Raw genomic sequence first — 18,711 nt, 5'->3', positions numbered from 1 at the left:
CGTCATGTCATCCGTGTACTTGGTGAAATGTGAGAAAATGAACTGCTGAAAGCCACGTTTCAAGGTTTCAGTGGCCCAAGTGAGAACGATTTGAGAAAGGTAACAAAACCGGTTACAAGAAAGCCGTTGTGCTGCTCTATCATGTCAAAGATGATAATGCAAACGTCGAATGCGTATACACTAAATCATGCATGATTGAATCAGGAGTACGACTTCACGTAGTTGGTGGCTGCTGCCAATGCTACTGCTGCCGACGATGGGATCAGGGCAATGGCATTCCAGCCATGCGTCCGAAATATGATATCGCTGTCCAAAAGCGTAACATGCCAGGCAACCAGTAGGCACAATGACAATAGACAAGCACGGCGAGTCGCCGGACAACGTTCCAAGTCAGCCGATCCAGTTCATTGTGTGGGCAAGGTAGCCGCCGATTTTGCGAATCCGTTTCCACATAGGATATCGACGCCCAAGAATTGAGCCAAGACGATTGGCCACAGACGAAACGAGGAAAAGGGTAGTGATTCCAGTCACGTTGACACCGAGGTCGCTGGAGCAGAAGCATCATAAGAGTCAAACACACTCCAGAAAGCAATTATAACGGACAAGCTGTAAGATGCAGAGGTTGAGAATCGTGTAGAGCAGGAGCCAACACGGCCGTGTAGAGCGCGAAAGTATGAGGCACTTGACAAGATGTGAAACGTGTGCCATCAAACGTGAGCCAACACGGCCGAAGCACTGCCAACCCAGTCTGCATGTATCTCGTCGAAGAAATCGTCAAGTATAACAATTCGGAACTGATCAGCGTACGTGTCCTTGAATGGCGATTTCTTCCATTCGCTAGACAAGCACTTTCTCCACGATACGACCTCTACGTGCCAGCCGTGCTTCAGGGCTTTGATAGCATAATGTGCGAAACCATCGGAATACTCAGCTGGCTTCGCGTCGCCAGTTGCAAGCACCATGACGCCTGGGTTCCCCTGGGCATCAAGGATGCTATCTTGCATGGAAAGGTGCAGTGTCTCATCGACTCCCTGCTCACCCAACTTTGTGCGAGGACAGAGTATCGCAGAGTTCGCCTCATCAGCACTAGTGCAGGGACTGTTTTGAAACGGCTGGTTTCGATCCAACTTGACAACTTGATGAAGTATCTTGGCTTCGAAACCATAAGTTTGAGCTTCGAGGATGTAAGACGGCAAGTTGTTCATCTGATGAGCCTGTCGAACAGAACCAGCCAATTTGCGCTTAACCGTCTTTCGACCTCGCTCAAGCACAAAAGCTAGGTGTTCAAAGGAAAAGGGACTGAAAGTGACACGGGCGTTGATGGACAAACCCTGGCTAATCTTGGCAGTATCCTGGAACCCGATGAAGATATTCGACATATCTACAAAGACATGCACGTCTCGTGCACCTGTCATGCCATTGCTGGTGAGAAGTCCCTTCGTCTGTATCTTTGCTACCAAGCAGTTGAATTTGTCCTCCTTGCTGAGCTGGAGGACAGGCTTGAACTGCGCGCTGAATGATGCTATCTCACGAACTTGGGCCCGGAAGGCATCTTGGATAGCTTTGTGAGCTGGTGTAGGCTTCTTGCGAGAGAACCGAGGCGGTTCTTGATTGAAGATGGTCAATCTCTGCTGCAGATCGAGAATAGGTTCTACGGTACACCCTCCAACTTCTTCGTCGTCGTCGTCGTCGTCGTCGTCGTCGTTACCATCGACGTCGTTATCGGGGAGGTGTTTGTGCACAATAGTGTTTGTATTTTGACGGGGCGATGAAGCGTACACACTCTCAATGATAGAATGAAGCTCCACGTCTCGAAACTTGGGTAGTATGCGAGGCGGATATGGGGCAGTCTGTTTATATTCCGACTGTGAATGCTCAGTCTGAGGACTGCTTGGTGGTTGAGAGGTTGGGGGCCAAGCCGCGCTGGTGACTGGTGTTTGGCCTCGAGGAGTGCTTCTTGGACTGATATTCGCCTGGACTTGTCTTAGAGTTATAGAGCGCTGGGGACGTGGTGTAATGTCTATAGAAGCCCGAATGATATCAAAATACTGGTCAACATCGATGCCACTGTTGAGTGGTTCGCGGTGACCAGCGATGCTTCGAGTGGTGAAAGAGACAAGACCTTTAGTAACGGCTACGACCTTGTTGTCAGTCTTGATTCGCTGTGGACAAGGGCTTGACGCACCCGCAATGGTAGGATTTGGCGTATGGGATGCAGCAGGAAAGCCAGGAGGCAACCTGTGAGCTACTGGGTTGGTGGAACTCTCGAGTGGCGGGATTGTTGTTGCTAGCGGCTGTCTTGCTTGCGGCGGTTCTTGCTCCACGAGGTCATGGATGGGAGTATTGCTACGGAAGCCCACAGACCGGCCAAGAGCATCTTGTAAACCACTAGCCAGACTGAACCCCCAGAGTTGTCCTTGGCCGCTAATATCTTGTGGCTTGTCCCTTCTCAATGAGGTGGGTACCGGAGGTGAAGACTGTATAGTGCTTCGGTCTCGACCACAGGATGAATTCTGAGCAGTGCTCGTAGTCAGCGTAAAGGCGGAGCTTGAGCTGAAAGCAGTGGCGGGGATGGAGTCGTCGGGCAATGTCGCGACAAGACCCGTAGACAGCCTGGGAAGCTTCTGGCTGGGGACGAAGGGCGGCGTAGGCGGCCGAGTGGGAGATGCCAACGTCTCATAAACAAAAGCGTCGGGAGTTTTGGGCCGATTCTGGTAATCTAATATTCCACTCAAATCTATTGAACTAAACCCGAGTCGAGGAAGCGTTCCCTCCCAAGACGACACTCTCAAGCGAGAATTGGCCTTGAGTGGCTTGTCGTTTTTATCGTCGCCGCCACGACCCTTGGCCACGTTCTGGTCGGGATGGCCATGTGCGCCATGATTCGTAAGAAGCGAGCCAGAAGCACCGGCACGGGTAATGGCGTTGGCATCTAAGTCTAGGTTTGGCTTTGGTGCCTGGGGTGGCACAAGGCGAGGCTCATGCTCGACAGCCATTGTGCGCTGCAAGGGTGTCGATATGCTCATCTACTGGCAAGGCGTAAACCTATGGCAGGGAATGGTTTTGTTTTTGTCTTGTTGAAAACTGGTACGCAAGTCAGTGACATGTATGTCCAAGAGTATTCGGACCCCAGGAGAGTCGTTTGACCAAGAACAAGTGGCAAGGAGTTGGCCTAGAGGGTGTTTGAAAACGAGTATTGAAGGATTATCGCCAAGAGGGAACGGATGTCTGGGTTGGAAAGAACTGGGAGGGTTATGAAGTTGACTTGATCAGCTTCAGATTGGGGTGTAGCAGCATGGGATGGCTGATGGGGGGTGCTGATTATGGTGACCAAAGCTGACCTACCTTGAAATCTCTTGTCACCTCGCCGACTGTGCAGTTGTTGCTACCAGTAAATGTCCTCCACACAATAAGGATGATCGAGGCAGCTGTGACAACTCATAGTTGCCGACAAGCGGAGCAGAGGAGTATTGAATTATCGTCGTGGAGATGGGAGCAGCGAAGGCTGAAAGACAAAGTTAAGTGAACGGGAATGAAATACGAGCTGGAAAAGAGCAGGAGGAGGAAAGAAACGGGCAAAGAAATCAAAACGCTGGTCGAGGTAAAGAAGTTTAGCTTGATAGTGTTGGGTTATCTTTGGGTAAGATGAATCATTCAAGAGAACTCGGCGATGTTGATAATGAATACAAAATCCGTACAGCTACCCCAAGTGGGATTGCCAGTGGCGGGCCATGATTCTGCCACCCACCTGATGCCCCCCCACTATTGGCTGCTGTCAGTAGGCGGTCTCGGGGGGTGGATGCACTAGGGCCCTCCCCCTCGTCCCCGATCTCCCGCTAATCCGATGGGCGAGGCCCACCAGATCTCAGTTGCAATGACACCAAGAACGACCCCCCTTGCCACACTATTGGGGAGACACTTTGTGGGTATTGGAATCGGACAAAGATCTTCGCAACTTTGTACTTCGATCCTATGTCGGCCCTGATAACCTATCCGTTCTTTGTCTTACCTTACTGCAGAAGCATAATACCTAGTGTTAAGATATGTTGCAGGGCACCTCTGTGTCAACGGCCCGCGCATGACGTTGAACGCTGGACTAGACTAGCGCCATCATCTCCCAAGTGCTATTATCATGCTTGCCAGTTTAGCTAGCTAGCACTCCCCGTACGTGATTCTCGCCATTCTTTTGGGCATCCGATAACTACTTATCAACCCAGAACCATGTGCATACTTTGCTGTTGCTTGTTAACGTCTCCTATGTGCACTATCATGATATAAATCAAGAATCCTCAACTGATATTCACCTTATTCCTTTTACAAAGAAAGATATGAAAGAAATCAGCAGAACTCTCACGGACGTCGTAGGGGATCCTATGTGCATGTAAAAATACATGTGAAGTCATTATGAGCTGGCAAACAGCCATGCTGCATGTACGACAATACTAAATATGCAATGTTTTCCCTGTCATCTACATCACATCTACCATCCCTAGGCCACTTTGGTGTGGTGGTATCTTGGAGATCCTGTACGCCGCCTTCAGTCCTGAACGCCGTTAAAATGCACGCCGGCAGCTTTCACAGCAAGCCTTTGGGGCCATTCCTTACTTGGAGGAAAGCCTGTCAATCTCGTCATCCTTGACGCTCCAGCCCTCGTACTGCTTCTTCAACATCTCGTTCTCTTTGTTGACCGAACTCATCCAGCCAATCAGGACGTCACTGGCAACTTCCATGACCTCAGCCTTCGTCTTCTGCGCTTCGTCCTGTTCAAGTTCGCGCCTCTTGCTCTCCTCCTGCCTGCGTAGCTCGTCCCGAGCTCTGCGCTTGGCGCGGCGATCCTCAATGCCTCGCGCACGGTCGGCAAGATAGCGGATGCTATGGCCAAGGCCAGCACTTTCCACTGAGAGACCGCGGTGAGCCCGATCCAACGGTGGCTGCGTAAAGAAGAGAATGCGTCCTTGCTCGTCGCGCTGGAACTGCTCGCGAATCTCCGCAGGAATGCGTGCGTCTAGTGCGTCATCCAAGGTGTACACCTCGACCGGGCGAGGCGGGTTGTAAGTGTTTGGCTGACCATGTATACCAGGTATGGGCGGGGGAGGCACTGCCGTGCGCGCTGGAGATGGTGCCACGCGCTGGCTGGGGTCGTATGGAATCATGGGAGTGTTGATGGGTGGTTGGTGGGGCGGTTGGTGGTGGACGGGGGCCGGATTGTACGGCGGCACGTAACCGTTGTACGCCGGAGGCTGCGGCGGTTGATGACCTTGGTAGTGGGGTGTTTGTGGCACTGGAGGCGGAGCCTGGTGCATATTGGGAATCATTCCATACTGTGGTACAGGAACTGGTGTTGGACTTGGTCGTGCTCCCGAAAATTGAGGAGTGTAAGCACCAGGCGCGGGTGTTGGTGGTGCAGGCACAGGCGTGTAACTTGGTGCATTGCCCATGGCGATGTCGCCTTGCGCGTCTCCTGGTCGCGGGCCCTGCATCATTGATGATCGCCTTGTTGGATCAACAGGGATTGGTGGTGGGGTAGGCTCAGGTGGCGGTGATTCCTAGAAGAGACATGAGCAGGAGGACTCCTTGGAAGTTTTGGCAATTTGCAAGTTGACGGCATTAAAAAGATTCCTGGGTGTGTAATCGATAAGGGGGGGGGGGGGGGGGGGGGGGTTTCAGGCATTGGAAGGGAGGGAATTGCCATCTTGCTTATCGGGAGGATTGTAATTGAGACGAGATAAAGTAGGCAACAGGACACCACTTACATTTGATTCACGCGCGCGGCAGTGAACCGCTCCTACCAGTGGAGGCGCATTGGGTGCTCCCCAGGTCGGCTTAGGCAGAGGATCAGTGGGCTTCGCATCATCCCTCAGAAGATGCTTGATAGGGCTGGGGAACTTCTTGAGCCTCCGAGGCACATCAAACAAGTCCATCTCGTAGTCCTTGTCTCTGACCTCATCTGGTAGGCAACTTGCCCACGTTTTGATCTTGTTGAGCTTGTGCTTCTCCTCGTTATATCGTGCCTCACAAACGTAGACCTCCTTGTCCTTGGGAAGGCCACGGGGTCTGCCCTTGCTGTAGCGGGTTATGAACATGACGAAGCACCTGTCCACAACTTCCTCGATACCATGGTCCCGGTATTGGCCGGTCTTGACAACCTCGTTCTCGAAGAAGTGTTTTTCGAACCGATGAACCGTCTGCTCCGGGCGATAGTACCAACAAGCGTTGACGCACTGTTTTCCGGCTTTGTCAATGTAAGTACGATAAATTTGAGCAACGATCGGTTTGGTCAGGTCGTTCGGGTTGGTGATGTGTACCCAATCGCCTGAGTCATCACAGTCAGTAACGCAGATTTCCTCCAAAGTCATGGGGGCGTGCTTCACTTACCAACTTTCCAGACCTCACCCCTGTGATGAATTTCTGGTACGGGCCGTCGGCCATCTTCATCGGCAAACTGATCATCTGGTTTAGCTTTCTCTTGTTCGGCCAAGAGGCGAGCCTGATTTTGGAGTTCCATGGAATCCTTGTAGATCTGACTGTCCTCTTGGTTGTACTCCTTGGCATTTTCGAACATCAACTCAATGTCTTGCATCACCTGGTCCAGATTTTGGTACTTCTTGCGCTTCGCTTTCCTCTTGATCAAGTCGAGGGCTATGGGATTATTGATAGTGGCATAGTAGTCTGGCGCGGCCTGCTTATCAGGAAGTCTTTCGAACGGCAAGATCATCAGCTCTCCGTTGGGATGCTTAAACTTGCGCAGGCCCTTCAAGAATGCATGAATTCGTCCCTCGAGAGGGGTGAAGACCTTGGGCGGCCGGCGACCACGTTTTTGAGGATGATCGTCCCTATCGGCAGACTTACGGCCTCCACGACCTCTCCTGCGGCGGCGCCCACCGTCATCGTCAGAATCATCATCCTCGTCATCCTCGTCGTCTTCGTCGTCCTCATCCTCATCTTCGTCGAGAGGCGGCGAATCCTCATACTCGGGGATAGGACCCAGATCGGGTATGACGGCCTCTTCCGCTGTTATGATCTCTTCGTCGACGAGTTTTTGGAGCTCCTCTTTGAAAAGTTCCCTCAATCGTCCGGCGTCTTGGAAGAAATGCGAAGAAGGCCGATTGTAGACTTGGGCGTTGTGGCAGATCTTGGCGACATCACGAACGAAATCCGAGAAAGTCGGGTATTGCTTCCTGAGCTTCTTTGTCTGTAATGCATGTCAGCTGGACTGTTGCAAGTTTCGGTTTCAAGATGATGCAGTCATACCCTAATGGTACTGAAAGCTATGGCTTCGTCGATGACCTCGTAGTAGTCTGGTATTAATCGACGGTTGGGAATACGCTGGAACGACGAGGCGATATGGTAACCACTTTCATCTTTAAAGCTGGACAAGTAGTTGGCCGTATTTTCGATGATTGTGTACATGTCTGACGACAAGCCGACCCGCTCTCCTCCATCATCCTCAAGTTCACCTTCGGCATCGGCTTCTCCATCCGCATCCATGTCTACATCGCCATCTGCATCTACATCAGCATCAGCATCAGCATCAGCGTCGACATTGATATCAACATCTGCTGGATCTGCTTCGGCGTCTGCATCTGCATCTGCATCTGCATCTGCATCTGCATCTGCATCTTCATCTGCTTCTGCATCAGCATCAGCGTTGACACCTATGTCAATGTCGGCATCCGCATCCGCGTCTGCGTCTGCGTCTGCGTCAATCTCTGCATCAGCATCAGCATCCGCGTTTGTGACTGCGACTGCGTCTCCAGTTGAATCGACGTTGTGTTCCGTTTTGACGGGTTCCATAACTGGCTGCACTTCAGTCGTCTTGTTGCTATCGCCCTCTGGGTTAGCTTTAGCCTCGATGGAGTCGCGAACCTCGACGTTGACATCGACCTTGGGCGCGTTGCTGGGCTCGTTCGCGTCAGCCATTGTGACGGGAGTAGCGTGTGTATTCTCGTCAAAATGGAGTTCCAGAGAGACAAATTGTTATGATTCCATATAGGCAGGTGTCGAAGCTAGACAAGTCAATCCTCAAGTTTTGCGCAACAAAACAAAGCTGCTTGTCGCATCGCAAGCTCGGAATCTTCTTGCCTGTTGGTTTCGCTGCCAGAAATTGAGCTAGGTTAGACTAGACTGATTGTTAACCGTGCCACAGTTGAGCGACGCGACAGCTGATGGGATTGGAATGGGGGACGGAATTAGCCGATTTATAGCCGATTTGTATCCGTATCCGCTCACCTCTATTACATACGTAACTAACCTTACTGTACTTCCATGTACACAGCGTCAGTTTTGGTCAGGGTTAAGGCTGTGGCTCGTGCTTTAGTCTAAGGTTAGTGCGATATCTCTTACTACCGTAAGTGCTACATACTCATACGTTATACCAGCTACAAGTTTATAAATCCTGCTCAATATCACCAGTGTCCTGCCACCAAGGTCGCAGAGTAATACTGCCCGCTTGTAGAGCATATTCTCGTCATTTACCTTAAAGGTTATGCTTGACATTCCATTGCGTCTCTTCTTCTAGACCCCTGGCTGTGTCTCTTGAACCTTTTCCTTCCACCAGATTTATCCTGCTATACTAACCTAGTGTTTGATGTTGATCATCTCTTGCTGTTATTCACGCAAGCCATAACGGTCAGCAATGAATCAACTCGATTTGCGTTGCAAAGCCCCATCGTGTGAATTATATTGGGACTTGACTCTTCGTAAATAACCAACTCACACTGGCCGGTCATGTTTGGCTAGCAACTAGAACCGGTGCAGGTTTGACGAAACTCATCTCAGCATGTAATAGTAGTAGCCCACCGCAGTTGAGCACATTTATCACCTCACTAACAATAAAGTTCAGCTAGGAGTTCAAATCTGCATTGTGCTCCATCATTCAAAAAGTCATGCCTGAACACTCCCCTCACTCTAGTAATCTTAGATCGCCGGTTGAAACTCAAGAACAACAACTACCAGCTGTACTGCACAATTTCTGTTAGTATGCTGTTCCAACTTGTTCTGAAGATCAACAGACTTACTCTGAACTCTTGGTTCTCTCGGTCAGTTAGGTCAAGGAATTCATTGTTTTCCTTGTGCTCGCTGTCAAAAAGCCTATCTCTGCGCTTGTTCTCCCACGAGTAGTACGCCATAAGCAGACCGGTAAGTGCCACTGCAACAGCACTGGTGGCTACTATGGCTATCTTCGCGGGTAGGTAATTTGGTTTGTCGGCGTTACGAAATGTAAGTGGTCCAATGATATTGCCGAGACCTAACTGCTATGAGCAGAAATTCTTTGCAGAATCTGTGGGAATGTACTTACAGAAGGACATGAGAAGTATCGCATTCATGGTAACCTTTTTGGTATGACCAGCATAGTTTGCAGAGCTATACGAGTATAGTAGGGGCAAAGATGAGCCAATAACCTATATTCAAGAAGTAAGCATATCGAAAGCAGTGGTACCGAGTGTCGACAGGGGAAATAACTCACGTTAGTCAGATAATTCCCTGCCAAGAGACCGCCTTGACTATCTTTGGGTAAGAAAGCCAGCATGCAACCCCCCAGAATACCGCCAATGAGCAGTATAACGATAACGATGGGACCTCGCATATTATACCTTGATGCAACCACACCAGAAGATATGACGGAAATGCATGCGATAGCTCCACTGGGGATACTAAGCAGTGCAGTCTCCTTGCTGGTGTATCCAAAGCCCTTGATGATAGTAGCCTGGTAACTACTCACGGCTCCATTGGGAACATTGCTGCTGATGGTAATCAAACTTAAGAGCCAAGTTTGCGGGTCTTTTAAACATTCGAGTACCTGATAGAGCTTGAAATGCTTGTTCTCAATTCCGGTCTGGTTCTCTCGTACACGCTCAATGGCCCAAATCTTTTCTTCGTGACTCAGTTTCGCAGTCATTGGGCTATCTGGCATGACCACCACGACAAGGATGCCGACGGCAATGGTGATCAAGCCAAATAAAAGAAACATGATCTGCCAGCTAGTGAATTTTTCGCTCACATAGTGCTGAAAGCCGAACGATGTCAGAGCGCCGATGATGGTACCAGTTCCGGTACCCACATACCTAAGCGACAATCAGAGATCAGTATTGCTCCTTTTGCCCAAAGTTAAGGACGGGTTCAAATCTCCCCCCAAAACAGCCAAAAAAATATATAGCTTAGAATGTTGATGAATGCCTCAGGGGATCGCATACCAGAAGCCGACACGTGCAGGCTGCTCCGAACGTTTGTACCTGTGTGATAACCGAGCTCAGTATCATTCTACTGTAGTAGTAACAACAAACATTGTTTGTCGCCCCAGAAGGAGGTAGCGGAAGTTCCCGCAGGAGTTTCGAGGGCTGCAGTAAGTCACATACCACATTGATGTTATTAAGATGAGGGCTGGGGCAACGGCTGCCTCAAAACAACCAAGTAGGACTCGTAAGGTGACTAGAGCAGCCCAATTCTTCGCAGCTGCGGTGAGTGTCACCATCAACCCCCAAAGAATTACGTTCGCGCCGAGATATTTCGCAGTCGGCAGCCGTTGCATTAGGTACCCAGTCGGAAATTCGAAAGCCAAATATGTAACATAGAACACAAGAGCCAGTTGGGAAAACTGATCGCCAGTGATATTGGTGTCGTCTTGGAGGCCCATGACATTCGCATAATTGACTACTCCTCATCAGCGCCTGCCCATCGTCAAACGAGACGCTAGGAAGAGAGAAGAAGAGCCTCACTCAACGTTTTGTCAAGGTACTGCAGATTGTAACAAGCCCCTGTTTTGCTATGATGTAAGTCCCTGTCACACCCCCATCGAAGTGACACTTACACATAAGAGGTACAATCCACCAATCGATTTTGCGAACGAGTTTCCTCTCATTGATCTCAGTCATTACGGTCATGTCTTCATGATTGAGGTACTCCAATGCTGCGTCTACATCCACAACCTTGGAAGTTTGCCCCTCGGCATCTGATTTTCCACTTGGCATTACTTGTTCCGACATTGTATATTGCTATCTGCGTATAGCCTACTGAAGAAATTTTAAGAGTTGATAATTAGATACCGGATGGTTGATTGCAAGATTTCAATGCGACCAAGAAAAGCTTTGTAGACCGCCTGGACAAGCTCAGAGGGAGCAGTCGTACAACCACTTTCTCTATATACTCATATGTTGCGACGGACGCTAACTCCCGGGTAAGCTCTTATCAAGAGGGCCAAGGCTTACCCTATCATGCATGGTGAGCTCGGGAGGGGGGTAGGGGTGAAATGAACATTGTATCTATTTCTTCTTTGGTAGGTCACACGATGAAAAGGCCTCGACATCCCAGTTGGCATTCGATAAGCGGTTGCAGAAACTCTTCTCAATGGCTTGATGACTTCATGATGTCGGGGGTTCGGTGAGATTGACAGGGGTTTGTGAGCCACTTGTGATCTGCAGTCGCCAGATACGCTATCATGCAGATATACTTAACTGCGGCTCCAACAACCAAGTCAGGTAAGGTGCATCGGAAGGGTCCGATCTTTGGAAAGTTGAATAATCATAATCACTCACAATCAGTAGAAAGCATTGTGAATTCGGGTAGAGCATATTGACAGCTGCCTGTGATCTGTCTACTTCATGCCAGCCCGAACTAATGTCGAATCGCTTCGCTGCCTTGACTCTGCCACAGCGGAGTCGTGATACCCGTCCATCTCGATCCTTTATTTCGGGAGGACTGGTGAGCTTCATTTGCCGTCACGCTTCGCCCGTGGCAACAATTCTTGGTTGCAATGGCATACTTCCGGCTGGATGCCCCCAAGGCATCACATCCTGACTGACCAGCTAAAGCTTGAACACAGTCTTGCTAAGCGCCTAAAGACTTCTACATTTGGTGCTTCTCATGACGAATTGTGCGGTGATACGAGCACGACACTATCTCCTGGAGATGTTGTCAGTATAGAGTTACCTCATCTCATGCCCCAAGTCACTCACCTCGAACAAACAGCATTTCGGATTTTTTCGTAATTGTCTAGAGATGATGTCAGAACAGAAACCCGCATTTTGCACGAGGTCCTTTACCTTGATATCCTCATCATCGTCTTCTTCATCCACGATGTAGATAGTCTCTAGCACATCCCCCAGGACCAAGTTCATGTGGCTATCGTAAGCCTTAAATGCATTAGCAACGGTAACTCTGGTGACGTTGCTTCTAGACTCACATGTAACCGGCCTTGCAGTTCTCTGTCACCTCGCAGCTTGACAAACACTATCTCGTCAAGAAGCAGGCGCACCAGATCAAGAGGCTCTGGAGTAGCGGCAGCGCCTGCACCTTCTTCGACATCGGCCATTGTGAATTGTAGAAATGGCTCACGTAGGACGACGAGGTTTTCTTTCTGTCGAAATGTGTGATGTGGCGTAGTTTAAGTCAATTTCGTAATGCCATCAATATCTGACGCGGACGATGGTGCTGTGCTTGGCGGGTGACAACAGGGGTTTGTGCCTGGCGGCCCGCAGGAAAATCTTGCAGCCGACGCCGACTTCACTGGGGACCTTCTGGGAAGGGCCCAAGCTTCAGCTTCGAGATTGATACAGAGCATGTGGATCCGTATTAACGAACGCGCCAACAGCGATGCCTCCACCAAACCGTTGAAGATCTCCACTTCCCCAGATTTCAAAAGGCGCTTCTTCCCAGTATGATCCACCTAGCCAACATTGGGTGATGTCTGGCCTCAATCAGGTGGTCGAGTTCGCAGGTCCTCGAATGGCAGCTTATAAGTCTTCGAGAGGACCGCCAGCGTGGCTACTGGTGACTAGTCCCCAACGTTATCGGAGTTCTTGCCGGGTTGGTCGACATCTTGGGACACGTCTCACCCCAATCCTGCTGGCGACGAGACCTTTGTCATATTTCGCTGGCCAGTCCACACCATCTCATTTGGCGGCATATCACAGGGTCCGCCCGTATTCCACTTGGACGGACTTCTCATCCGCAGAAGCAACGTTTTCAGCAGAAGACATACACTTTCTGAACAGGTTGGCAGAGTCTAGCAGTGGCCTGAGCGGGGCATCACAGAATGGCGACGGGTATACGCCAACTCATCATGAAGTGTTCCTTGAGAGAAGGAAGGCGGAGAGATGGAATGCGGAACCGCCAGACACGCTTAACGAACCCACTGTTCCTACGGATAATATTCATGAGCTATTCCGTAAGGCGCTCGGCGCAATGCAACGACGAGATAGTCGAGAGCTTTTGGCTTCCTTGAAGAAGATCACTGTATTGCCCGAGAACGAACTGGTGGATGCTGTTGATGCCTTCCCTAGAACTGCTTTCTCCGAATTTCTACGTTTCCTGGACCCGTTTCAGATTGGCCGGGACAATGATCCTACTCGTGGAGTTGCTATCGGAGCTGGTATGTGGCAAATACTCAGCCTAGGAGCTGTGGTGGATGAATGGGGCACCCGAATACTCTACACGACGCTTCTGAGGCAGATGTTGATACTTATGCGTGCGCTACACAGCAATGGACAGCGGCTTAATATCAACGACTACCTACCGTTGTTTAGAGCAGCGGGGTTGACCTCGGATGTATCTGTCACTCAACTGCTCTGGAACCAAATGGTCGAACACGAAATTTCATATTGGAGAAACAGCATCACATATGATGAGTTCATGAAGGCAAGGTTTTTGACCGAGCCTGCGTACACCGGATACGACAAGAGTCATCTGATGATGACCCCACGAAATCTACATCGTCAAGCTGGCACATACTTGATAGCTTCTGTTAGCCGTCTCGACAATCTAAGGAAAAATATACGAAGACGGAAGTTCAAATTCGGATTGAATAGGAACAGAAATGTTGCGGAGGACCTCAGTCGCCTGATGAGAAAGCGTCTTCCCCCAACACGTTTGTTCTTTTACATGCGGATACATGGCTTGCGTATGACACATAATTCTCTTTGTCAATTCATTGTCGCATTTGCACGAAGTGGTTCGCTCAGGTTTATCCAATACCACATCCTTGAGGACTACTTCGGAATTTCCGTCCACAAGGACAACCGTGACGGCGAGATATCGGTCAAGCGAGCATTTATCAAGACGAAATCAACAAAGAACCCATTCCGACCAGCAAGACCGCCGTATCTACCAACGGCCAAATTGATTGACGCCGTCGTTTACGCGTACTGCTCAAATGGACAGCTCCCCATGGCCTTTCACATTGTTGACTTCATCTCGAACAAATACAGGATTCCGATTAGCCCAAATGTTTGGTTTGAGCTGCTCGAATGGGCGTACATCATGTCCACACCGCCTACCAGTACAGCCTGGGATATTGCAGGCCTCAGCAATCGCATCCCGAGTCGGAACTCGGTTGAAATCATTTGGAACACCATGACCGCACCTCCCTACAAGGTTCAACCCGGGTTCAAGCAATATGATATTTTCATCAGGGCACTGCTCAGACTTGAAAGACGCGAAGAGGCCTTTGTACACATGCGCGAAGCTCGCAAAATTTATGAGTACCAATGCACGGAATTTGAGACAGCAGCATTTGAGTATGCCAGCGCCAAGAGCGCTGGTATAAACGATACAAAGGAATTGCAAGCGTTCCGGCGGGCTCGTTTCCTCAAGGCATACATGCGGCAACGGATGAACGGGTGGTGCAACATCTTCCTGGAGAAAGTATTTCGCACAAAAGACATGCATGATCCTGTAGCAACGCGTGGAATACCAGATTTCGTCCGGGAATGGCGGGACGTACTCAGCAACCCTTTGAGGTATCGGATAGCATCAGGCTTTGTTCACCTATTAGACCCTGCAGAGGTGGTGGAGAAGACGATTTTTGTGCGAGACCATACCGTTGACCTGGCCATGAAACGCGGCGGGCGATGGCGTGTCACCCCCATGGCCCAGAAGCAGTTCCGCCGCGTGAGCATGCATGCGCTGGGAGATTTGATGAGCACCAGAGTGGACCCATTGGACATCCTCCAAGGAGTTGTGCCAGCGGGACGTCCCTCTCAATCCAAACGCGTCGACAAGTGGCGTGCTTGGGAGAATGCTCAGGTAGCTGAGCAGCAAGAGGAGACGGCGCCCGAAGGAGACATTTGGGACGATGAAGAGTATTAGCGCTGTGAGATTGGTCTTGGTAGTTACCTCCGTTGGTGGTGTGCTGAGAAGAGCAGAAGAAGGTGTGGTATTGTGTGTGTAAAACTTCTCGTCGGGTTTATGTACCTGAAACTTGGGATCTGACAGCTATGCGCAGATCAACTGTTCGCTGGTTATGTAGATGGGTACAATTTAGATCTCTGTGATACCATGCAAAGGCTTCTTGCGTGTCTATTATTTGTAATTTTGCTTTCTTTTTGTTTTCATGCTATTTTGGTGTTTTCCTAGCCAGTTGTCTCGAAGCGACTTCAGACTTGCTTCTCTTAATTAACACTCTGTCACGGTTTCGACTTCTCCAAGCTCAAGGTATTGATTACCATATAACGACTCATGGTGATCCAGCCCCATCGAAACCACACCATTTGGCTTTTGTGTGCCTCTGTCATGGCCTGCCTCGCGGTTCCTGCGCTCTCTCTTCCCCCAAACAGACTGCTCATGGCGACGAGAGCCGCAGGGTTGCCCTTGACATTCTTCTTCCGGCCGTCGGCGCCAGCCAGCACCACATCGAGCATGGTAGCGAACATGTCGAGGAAGGTGGTGTACTTTCGGAGCACGCTGACTGTGGTCAGGGTGTACAGGTCCACGGGGGAGGCGAAGCCAGGCCTGCCTGCAGTGAGAGCGGCCAGGAATCGCTTCGCGCCGTGGTGGAGCGATATGTGGTTCGGGTGGGAAGAAATGCCTTGCGCGTCGAAGGTAATAAGCACGTCGATGGAGGCGGTGGGGTTGGCAGACGAGGGAGAGTTTGGGCGAAGCAGGTAGGGGGCAAAAGCGCTCGACAGGAGCGTGGATATGCGCTGATGGTCCCAGGGGGTGGTCATGCCGTCGGGGAAGTCACTAGAGAGGTGTTGGTTCAGTGTGTGCTCGTCGTGATATAAAGGGGAGGGGAGGGGAAAGGTGGTCAAACGCGCCGGCAGCTCCGCTCGAGAGATAGCCATTGCGCGAGCACCGAGAAATGCAGGTGAAATATACATACGGGCTATCGATGACAAAGACGTCGTCCTCCTGTCGCAGTCCCAGCAACATGCCGCTCTTGACCAGTTCCTTCTTTCTTGTCTCGCCGAGGCCGTCGGCATTGCCAGTGCTGAGGCACAGGATCTTGACATGATTTCCAGTTTCGGGCCGAGTGAGGGCCAGTACGGTGGGTGCGAAGAACATGGCCTCGTCGTCGGGGTGCGCAATGAGCAGACATATGCGCTTGTTGCGCACAGTTGGGAATCGTGTTTGGGCGACTGAGCATGTATAGACATACAGGAGGGGCAGGACGGCCATGAAAACCCCCATACTGCTCAGCCATAGCAGATCCATGCTGGGCGACCAATTCTCTGTGCAAGCCGGCTGGATTGTGCCTTTTGAGGTCCAGCTATGTCATACAAGCTATCCAGAAAGCTTTTGGGAGAGGTTTGGGGGCAGCTTGCGCCGTTGATGGAGGTGCGGGACGGCCGCTGGGGGGGCGCTGGGCTGGGCTGCCGTGGGGGATGCAATGCGATGCGCTGCACGGCTGACGTGCGTCTTTGGGTCTTTGGGTCTTTGGGCGGTTCCTGTGCCTGTTCCTGTTTCCTTCAGGGGGGGAAAGTGTGGATGAGGTGGGTAAGACAAAGAAAGGAGAGCACGTGCAACTCAGAGGAAGACTTCCCGTGCGGGTTTGAATAAAGTACGGAGATCAGAGGGGATAGAACGCGACAGAGCCTTTTCCTCTATCCCCTCACGGCCGTCAGCTGGATCAAATGCGACGGGAAGAGCGAAAATGCCACCTTGCGACTTCGCAAAGAAATGAGGGACAAATCATCCACCCCCCCTGTTCCAATATGCGCCCGGGGAAATTTGACATTCGACGATCCGCACTTTGGTCAATGGCTTCAAATCGGATCGCGGAACTGAGGCTCGCACTAGTTGGACTAATTCGTCCTGGGTAAAGCTCGATTCAGCACATATAGACCAGGATAGGGCAGTTAGTAGTTCAATCTAATCAGAATAAATATGTATCATCCATCAATTCTCCCTGTGCGGGTGTACAGAGATTACAGTACTCTGTCCCGGGGCGAATACTAACTCGGTCACCTCTCTTGGACTGGAGCTACATATGTGTGTATGTGTGCATGTATGTATGTAACATTGCAACGAGCCATTATTACAGCACGGGACCTGTTCAGTTGCACATAGCAGGGTTGACGACCCCATTGCCGTGGCTTCGTGTATCAGGTAAGGCGATGCATGCGAGTGAAGCCTTCTTGAGCCTACCTGCTCTTTGCTTGTCAGTATCGTCTTGTGGGAATGGATGACTTGTCCAGGGTAGGTACAGCATTGCTCGAATATACTGTGTATAATCTATACTATGGTTAGTCTACGGTTAGTGTACAGTGACACCCTACGTAGTACTAGTATGTAATTTGTGCAGCCGTCACCCGCATATCAGTCGCAGCGCTAAGGTCTAACCTTAAGGGGGGGAGGGACCTTGGCAGAGCCCTGGCATGACATTTTCGCCCATTGCAGCAAAACACAACTGGGGCACATGCTCCTTCGAGGACCTATCTTTTCCGATTCAGCCTCGACACCGGTCCTACCATTTACAGGACACTCGCATCCGCCAACCCTCAAAATGGTCCAGACGCGCAAGGAACGCAAATCTGCACAGATACCACTGTCGCAGCCCGATCGATCTGTGCCGACAGAGAAGACCCTACTGGAACTCGCACAGGAACGACAGCTTTTCGACCAGGCGGATGTCAGACAGCGGAAACTAGACAAGAAGCCCGCAACACAAAAGCCACATGGTGGCCCAGAGGATCAAGAAGACATGTCCCCTACGGCAGAACGCATACTGGATGTCTTCTTTTGGAGTGTGAGCCTGTCAATGCTGCATTTCACCCTGGATGTGCTAGTTCAGCACCAGTACGCCGTCGAGTTGTCCTGGTCTAGCGCCGTCTCCAGGACTCTGACAGCTTTGTTTGGTAAGATCACAATACCCGACGCCTCCCCATCTATGTGACATGTCACTGAACTGAATGTTGCCCTACCAGTCTTCTCCTTCCTGATGTTCTTTCTCCATGCGCATCCGTCCTCCCCAACCTTGGTGTCTGCTTTGCCGGACAAGTACCAAACCCCTCTGCGCCAGGGCATCTTCTTTGTAACAAGTGTTGTATCTGGATGCTACCTCATATACATCTCAAACACCTTCAGCTACATAGCTGTCATGAAGCAGGCCCCGTCCATAGGCTGTCTCTGGATCTGGAGCGTGATTGAACTCAATGTGCTTCCTGCCGTCATATCGCTGGCTTGTGCAGGCGGGTATCTGTGGTTTGGAGGCTACAAAATCATCTGAACATGGTCCAACGAGGAACCCGTTGCATCCGAGGCGGACCTAAATAGACAAGTACGATCGCATGGTGATGAACCGCATTAGCAGACTGGAGTACATCACCATGTCTTTGGATAACTCTCGGGTATGGTGAAACGACAGTCGCACCCCGAACGCAAAAGCAATCACGCCAGTTGTACGGCGCACGTGTTATGCTGTTCAGAGGCAACGACGGCTCGTGCTGTCCGCGATATTTAAGATGCAGTTTAAATATTCATGGCCTAGATTGAATCCGA

At 50.7% G+C, this 18,711-nt stretch overlaps 7 protein-coding genes across 7 annotated transcripts; 2 read left to right on the top strand and 5 right to left on the bottom strand.

Moving 5' to 3' along the window:
• Window positions 1–707: 707 nt before the first annotated feature.
• On the bottom strand, window positions 708–2,996 carry BKA67DRAFT_660834 (uncharacterized protein; the record flags this gene model as incomplete). Its single annotated transcript, XM_046107697.1, has 1 exon — window positions 708–2,996. The coding sequence occupies one exon, from the start codon at window positions 2,994–2,996 to the stop codon at window positions 708–710; it is 2,289 nt and encodes a 762-aa protein (XP_045956343.1).
• Window positions 2,997–4,601: 1,605 nt separating this feature from the next.
• On the bottom strand, window positions 4,602–7,920 carry BKA67DRAFT_593690 (uncharacterized protein; the record flags this gene model as incomplete). The annotated part of the gene is made up of 5 exons (XM_046104967.1): window positions 4,602–5,546; window positions 5,754–6,313; window positions 6,376–7,192; window positions 7,252–7,625; window positions 7,656–7,920. 5 exons carry the CDS (start codon window positions 7,918–7,920, stop codon window positions 4,602–4,604), a joined length of 2,961 nt encoding a protein of 986 aa, XP_045956342.1.
• An 802-nt stretch (window positions 7,921–8,722) lies between these two features.
• BKA67DRAFT_345353 (allantoin permease) lies at window positions 8,723–10,847 on the bottom strand. Its single transcript, XM_046096332.1, has 8 exons — window positions 10,808–10,847; window positions 10,716–10,754; window positions 10,356–10,650; window positions 10,194–10,232; window positions 9,467–10,064; window positions 9,299–9,401; window positions 9,018–9,247; window positions 8,723–8,960 (listed from the first exon to the last, which is right to left on the bottom strand). The coding sequence occupies exons 1-8, from the start codon at window positions 10,809–10,811 to the stop codon at window positions 8,949–8,951; spliced, it is 1,320 nt and encodes a 439-aa protein (XP_045956341.1). The 5' UTR covers window positions 10,812–10,847; the 3' UTR covers window positions 8,723–8,948.
• A 699-nt stretch (window positions 10,848–11,546) lies between these two features.
• BKA67DRAFT_572783 (uncharacterized protein) lies at window positions 11,547–12,450 on the bottom strand. Its single transcript, XM_046103314.1, has 4 exons — window positions 12,179–12,450; window positions 12,039–12,128; window positions 11,952–11,988; window positions 11,547–11,898 (listed from the first exon to the last, which is right to left on the bottom strand). The coding sequence occupies exons 1-4, from the start codon at window positions 12,305–12,307 to the stop codon at window positions 11,858–11,860; spliced, it is 297 nt and encodes a 98-aa protein (XP_045956340.1). The 5' UTR covers window positions 12,308–12,450; the 3' UTR covers window positions 11,547–11,857.
• A 105-nt stretch (window positions 12,451–12,555) lies between these two features.
• Window positions 12,556–15,276, top strand: BKA67DRAFT_572781 (mitochondrial ATPase expression-domain-containing protein). The gene has a single exon (XM_046103313.1). The coding sequence runs from the start codon at window positions 12,679–12,681 to the stop codon at window positions 15,079–15,081; it is 2,403 nt and encodes an 800-aa protein (XP_045956339.1). The 5' UTR covers window positions 12,556–12,678; the 3' UTR covers window positions 15,082–15,276.
• Window positions 15,277–15,398: 122 nt separating this feature from the next.
• Window positions 15,399–16,425, bottom strand: BKA67DRAFT_593688 (putative deacetylase LmbE-like domain-containing protein; the record flags this gene model as incomplete). The annotated part of the gene is made up of 2 exons (XM_046104966.1): window positions 15,399–15,954; window positions 16,094–16,425. The coding sequence occupies 2 exons, from the start codon at window positions 16,423–16,425 to the stop codon at window positions 15,399–15,401; spliced, it is 888 nt and encodes a 295-aa protein (XP_045956338.1).
• Window positions 16,426–17,716: 1,291 nt separating this feature from the next.
• Window positions 17,717–18,439, top strand: BKA67DRAFT_660828 (uncharacterized protein; the record flags this gene model as incomplete). The annotated part of the gene is made up of 2 exons (XM_046107696.1): window positions 17,717–18,068; window positions 18,138–18,439. The coding sequence occupies 2 exons, from the start codon at window positions 17,717–17,719 to the stop codon at window positions 18,437–18,439; spliced, it is 654 nt and encodes a 217-aa protein (XP_045956337.1).
• Window positions 18,440–18,711: the final 272 nt, after the last annotated feature.

This window comes from Truncatella angustata (assembly GCF_020726525.1).
Source record: "Truncatella angustata strain MPI-SDFR-AT-0073 chromosome Unknown BKA67scaffold_6, whole genome shotgun sequence".
Taxonomy (NCBI): domain Eukaryota; kingdom Fungi; phylum Ascomycota; class Sordariomycetes; order Amphisphaeriales; family Sporocadaceae; genus Truncatella; species Truncatella angustata.
This window is presented reverse-complemented; position numbering and strand designations above follow the sequence as displayed.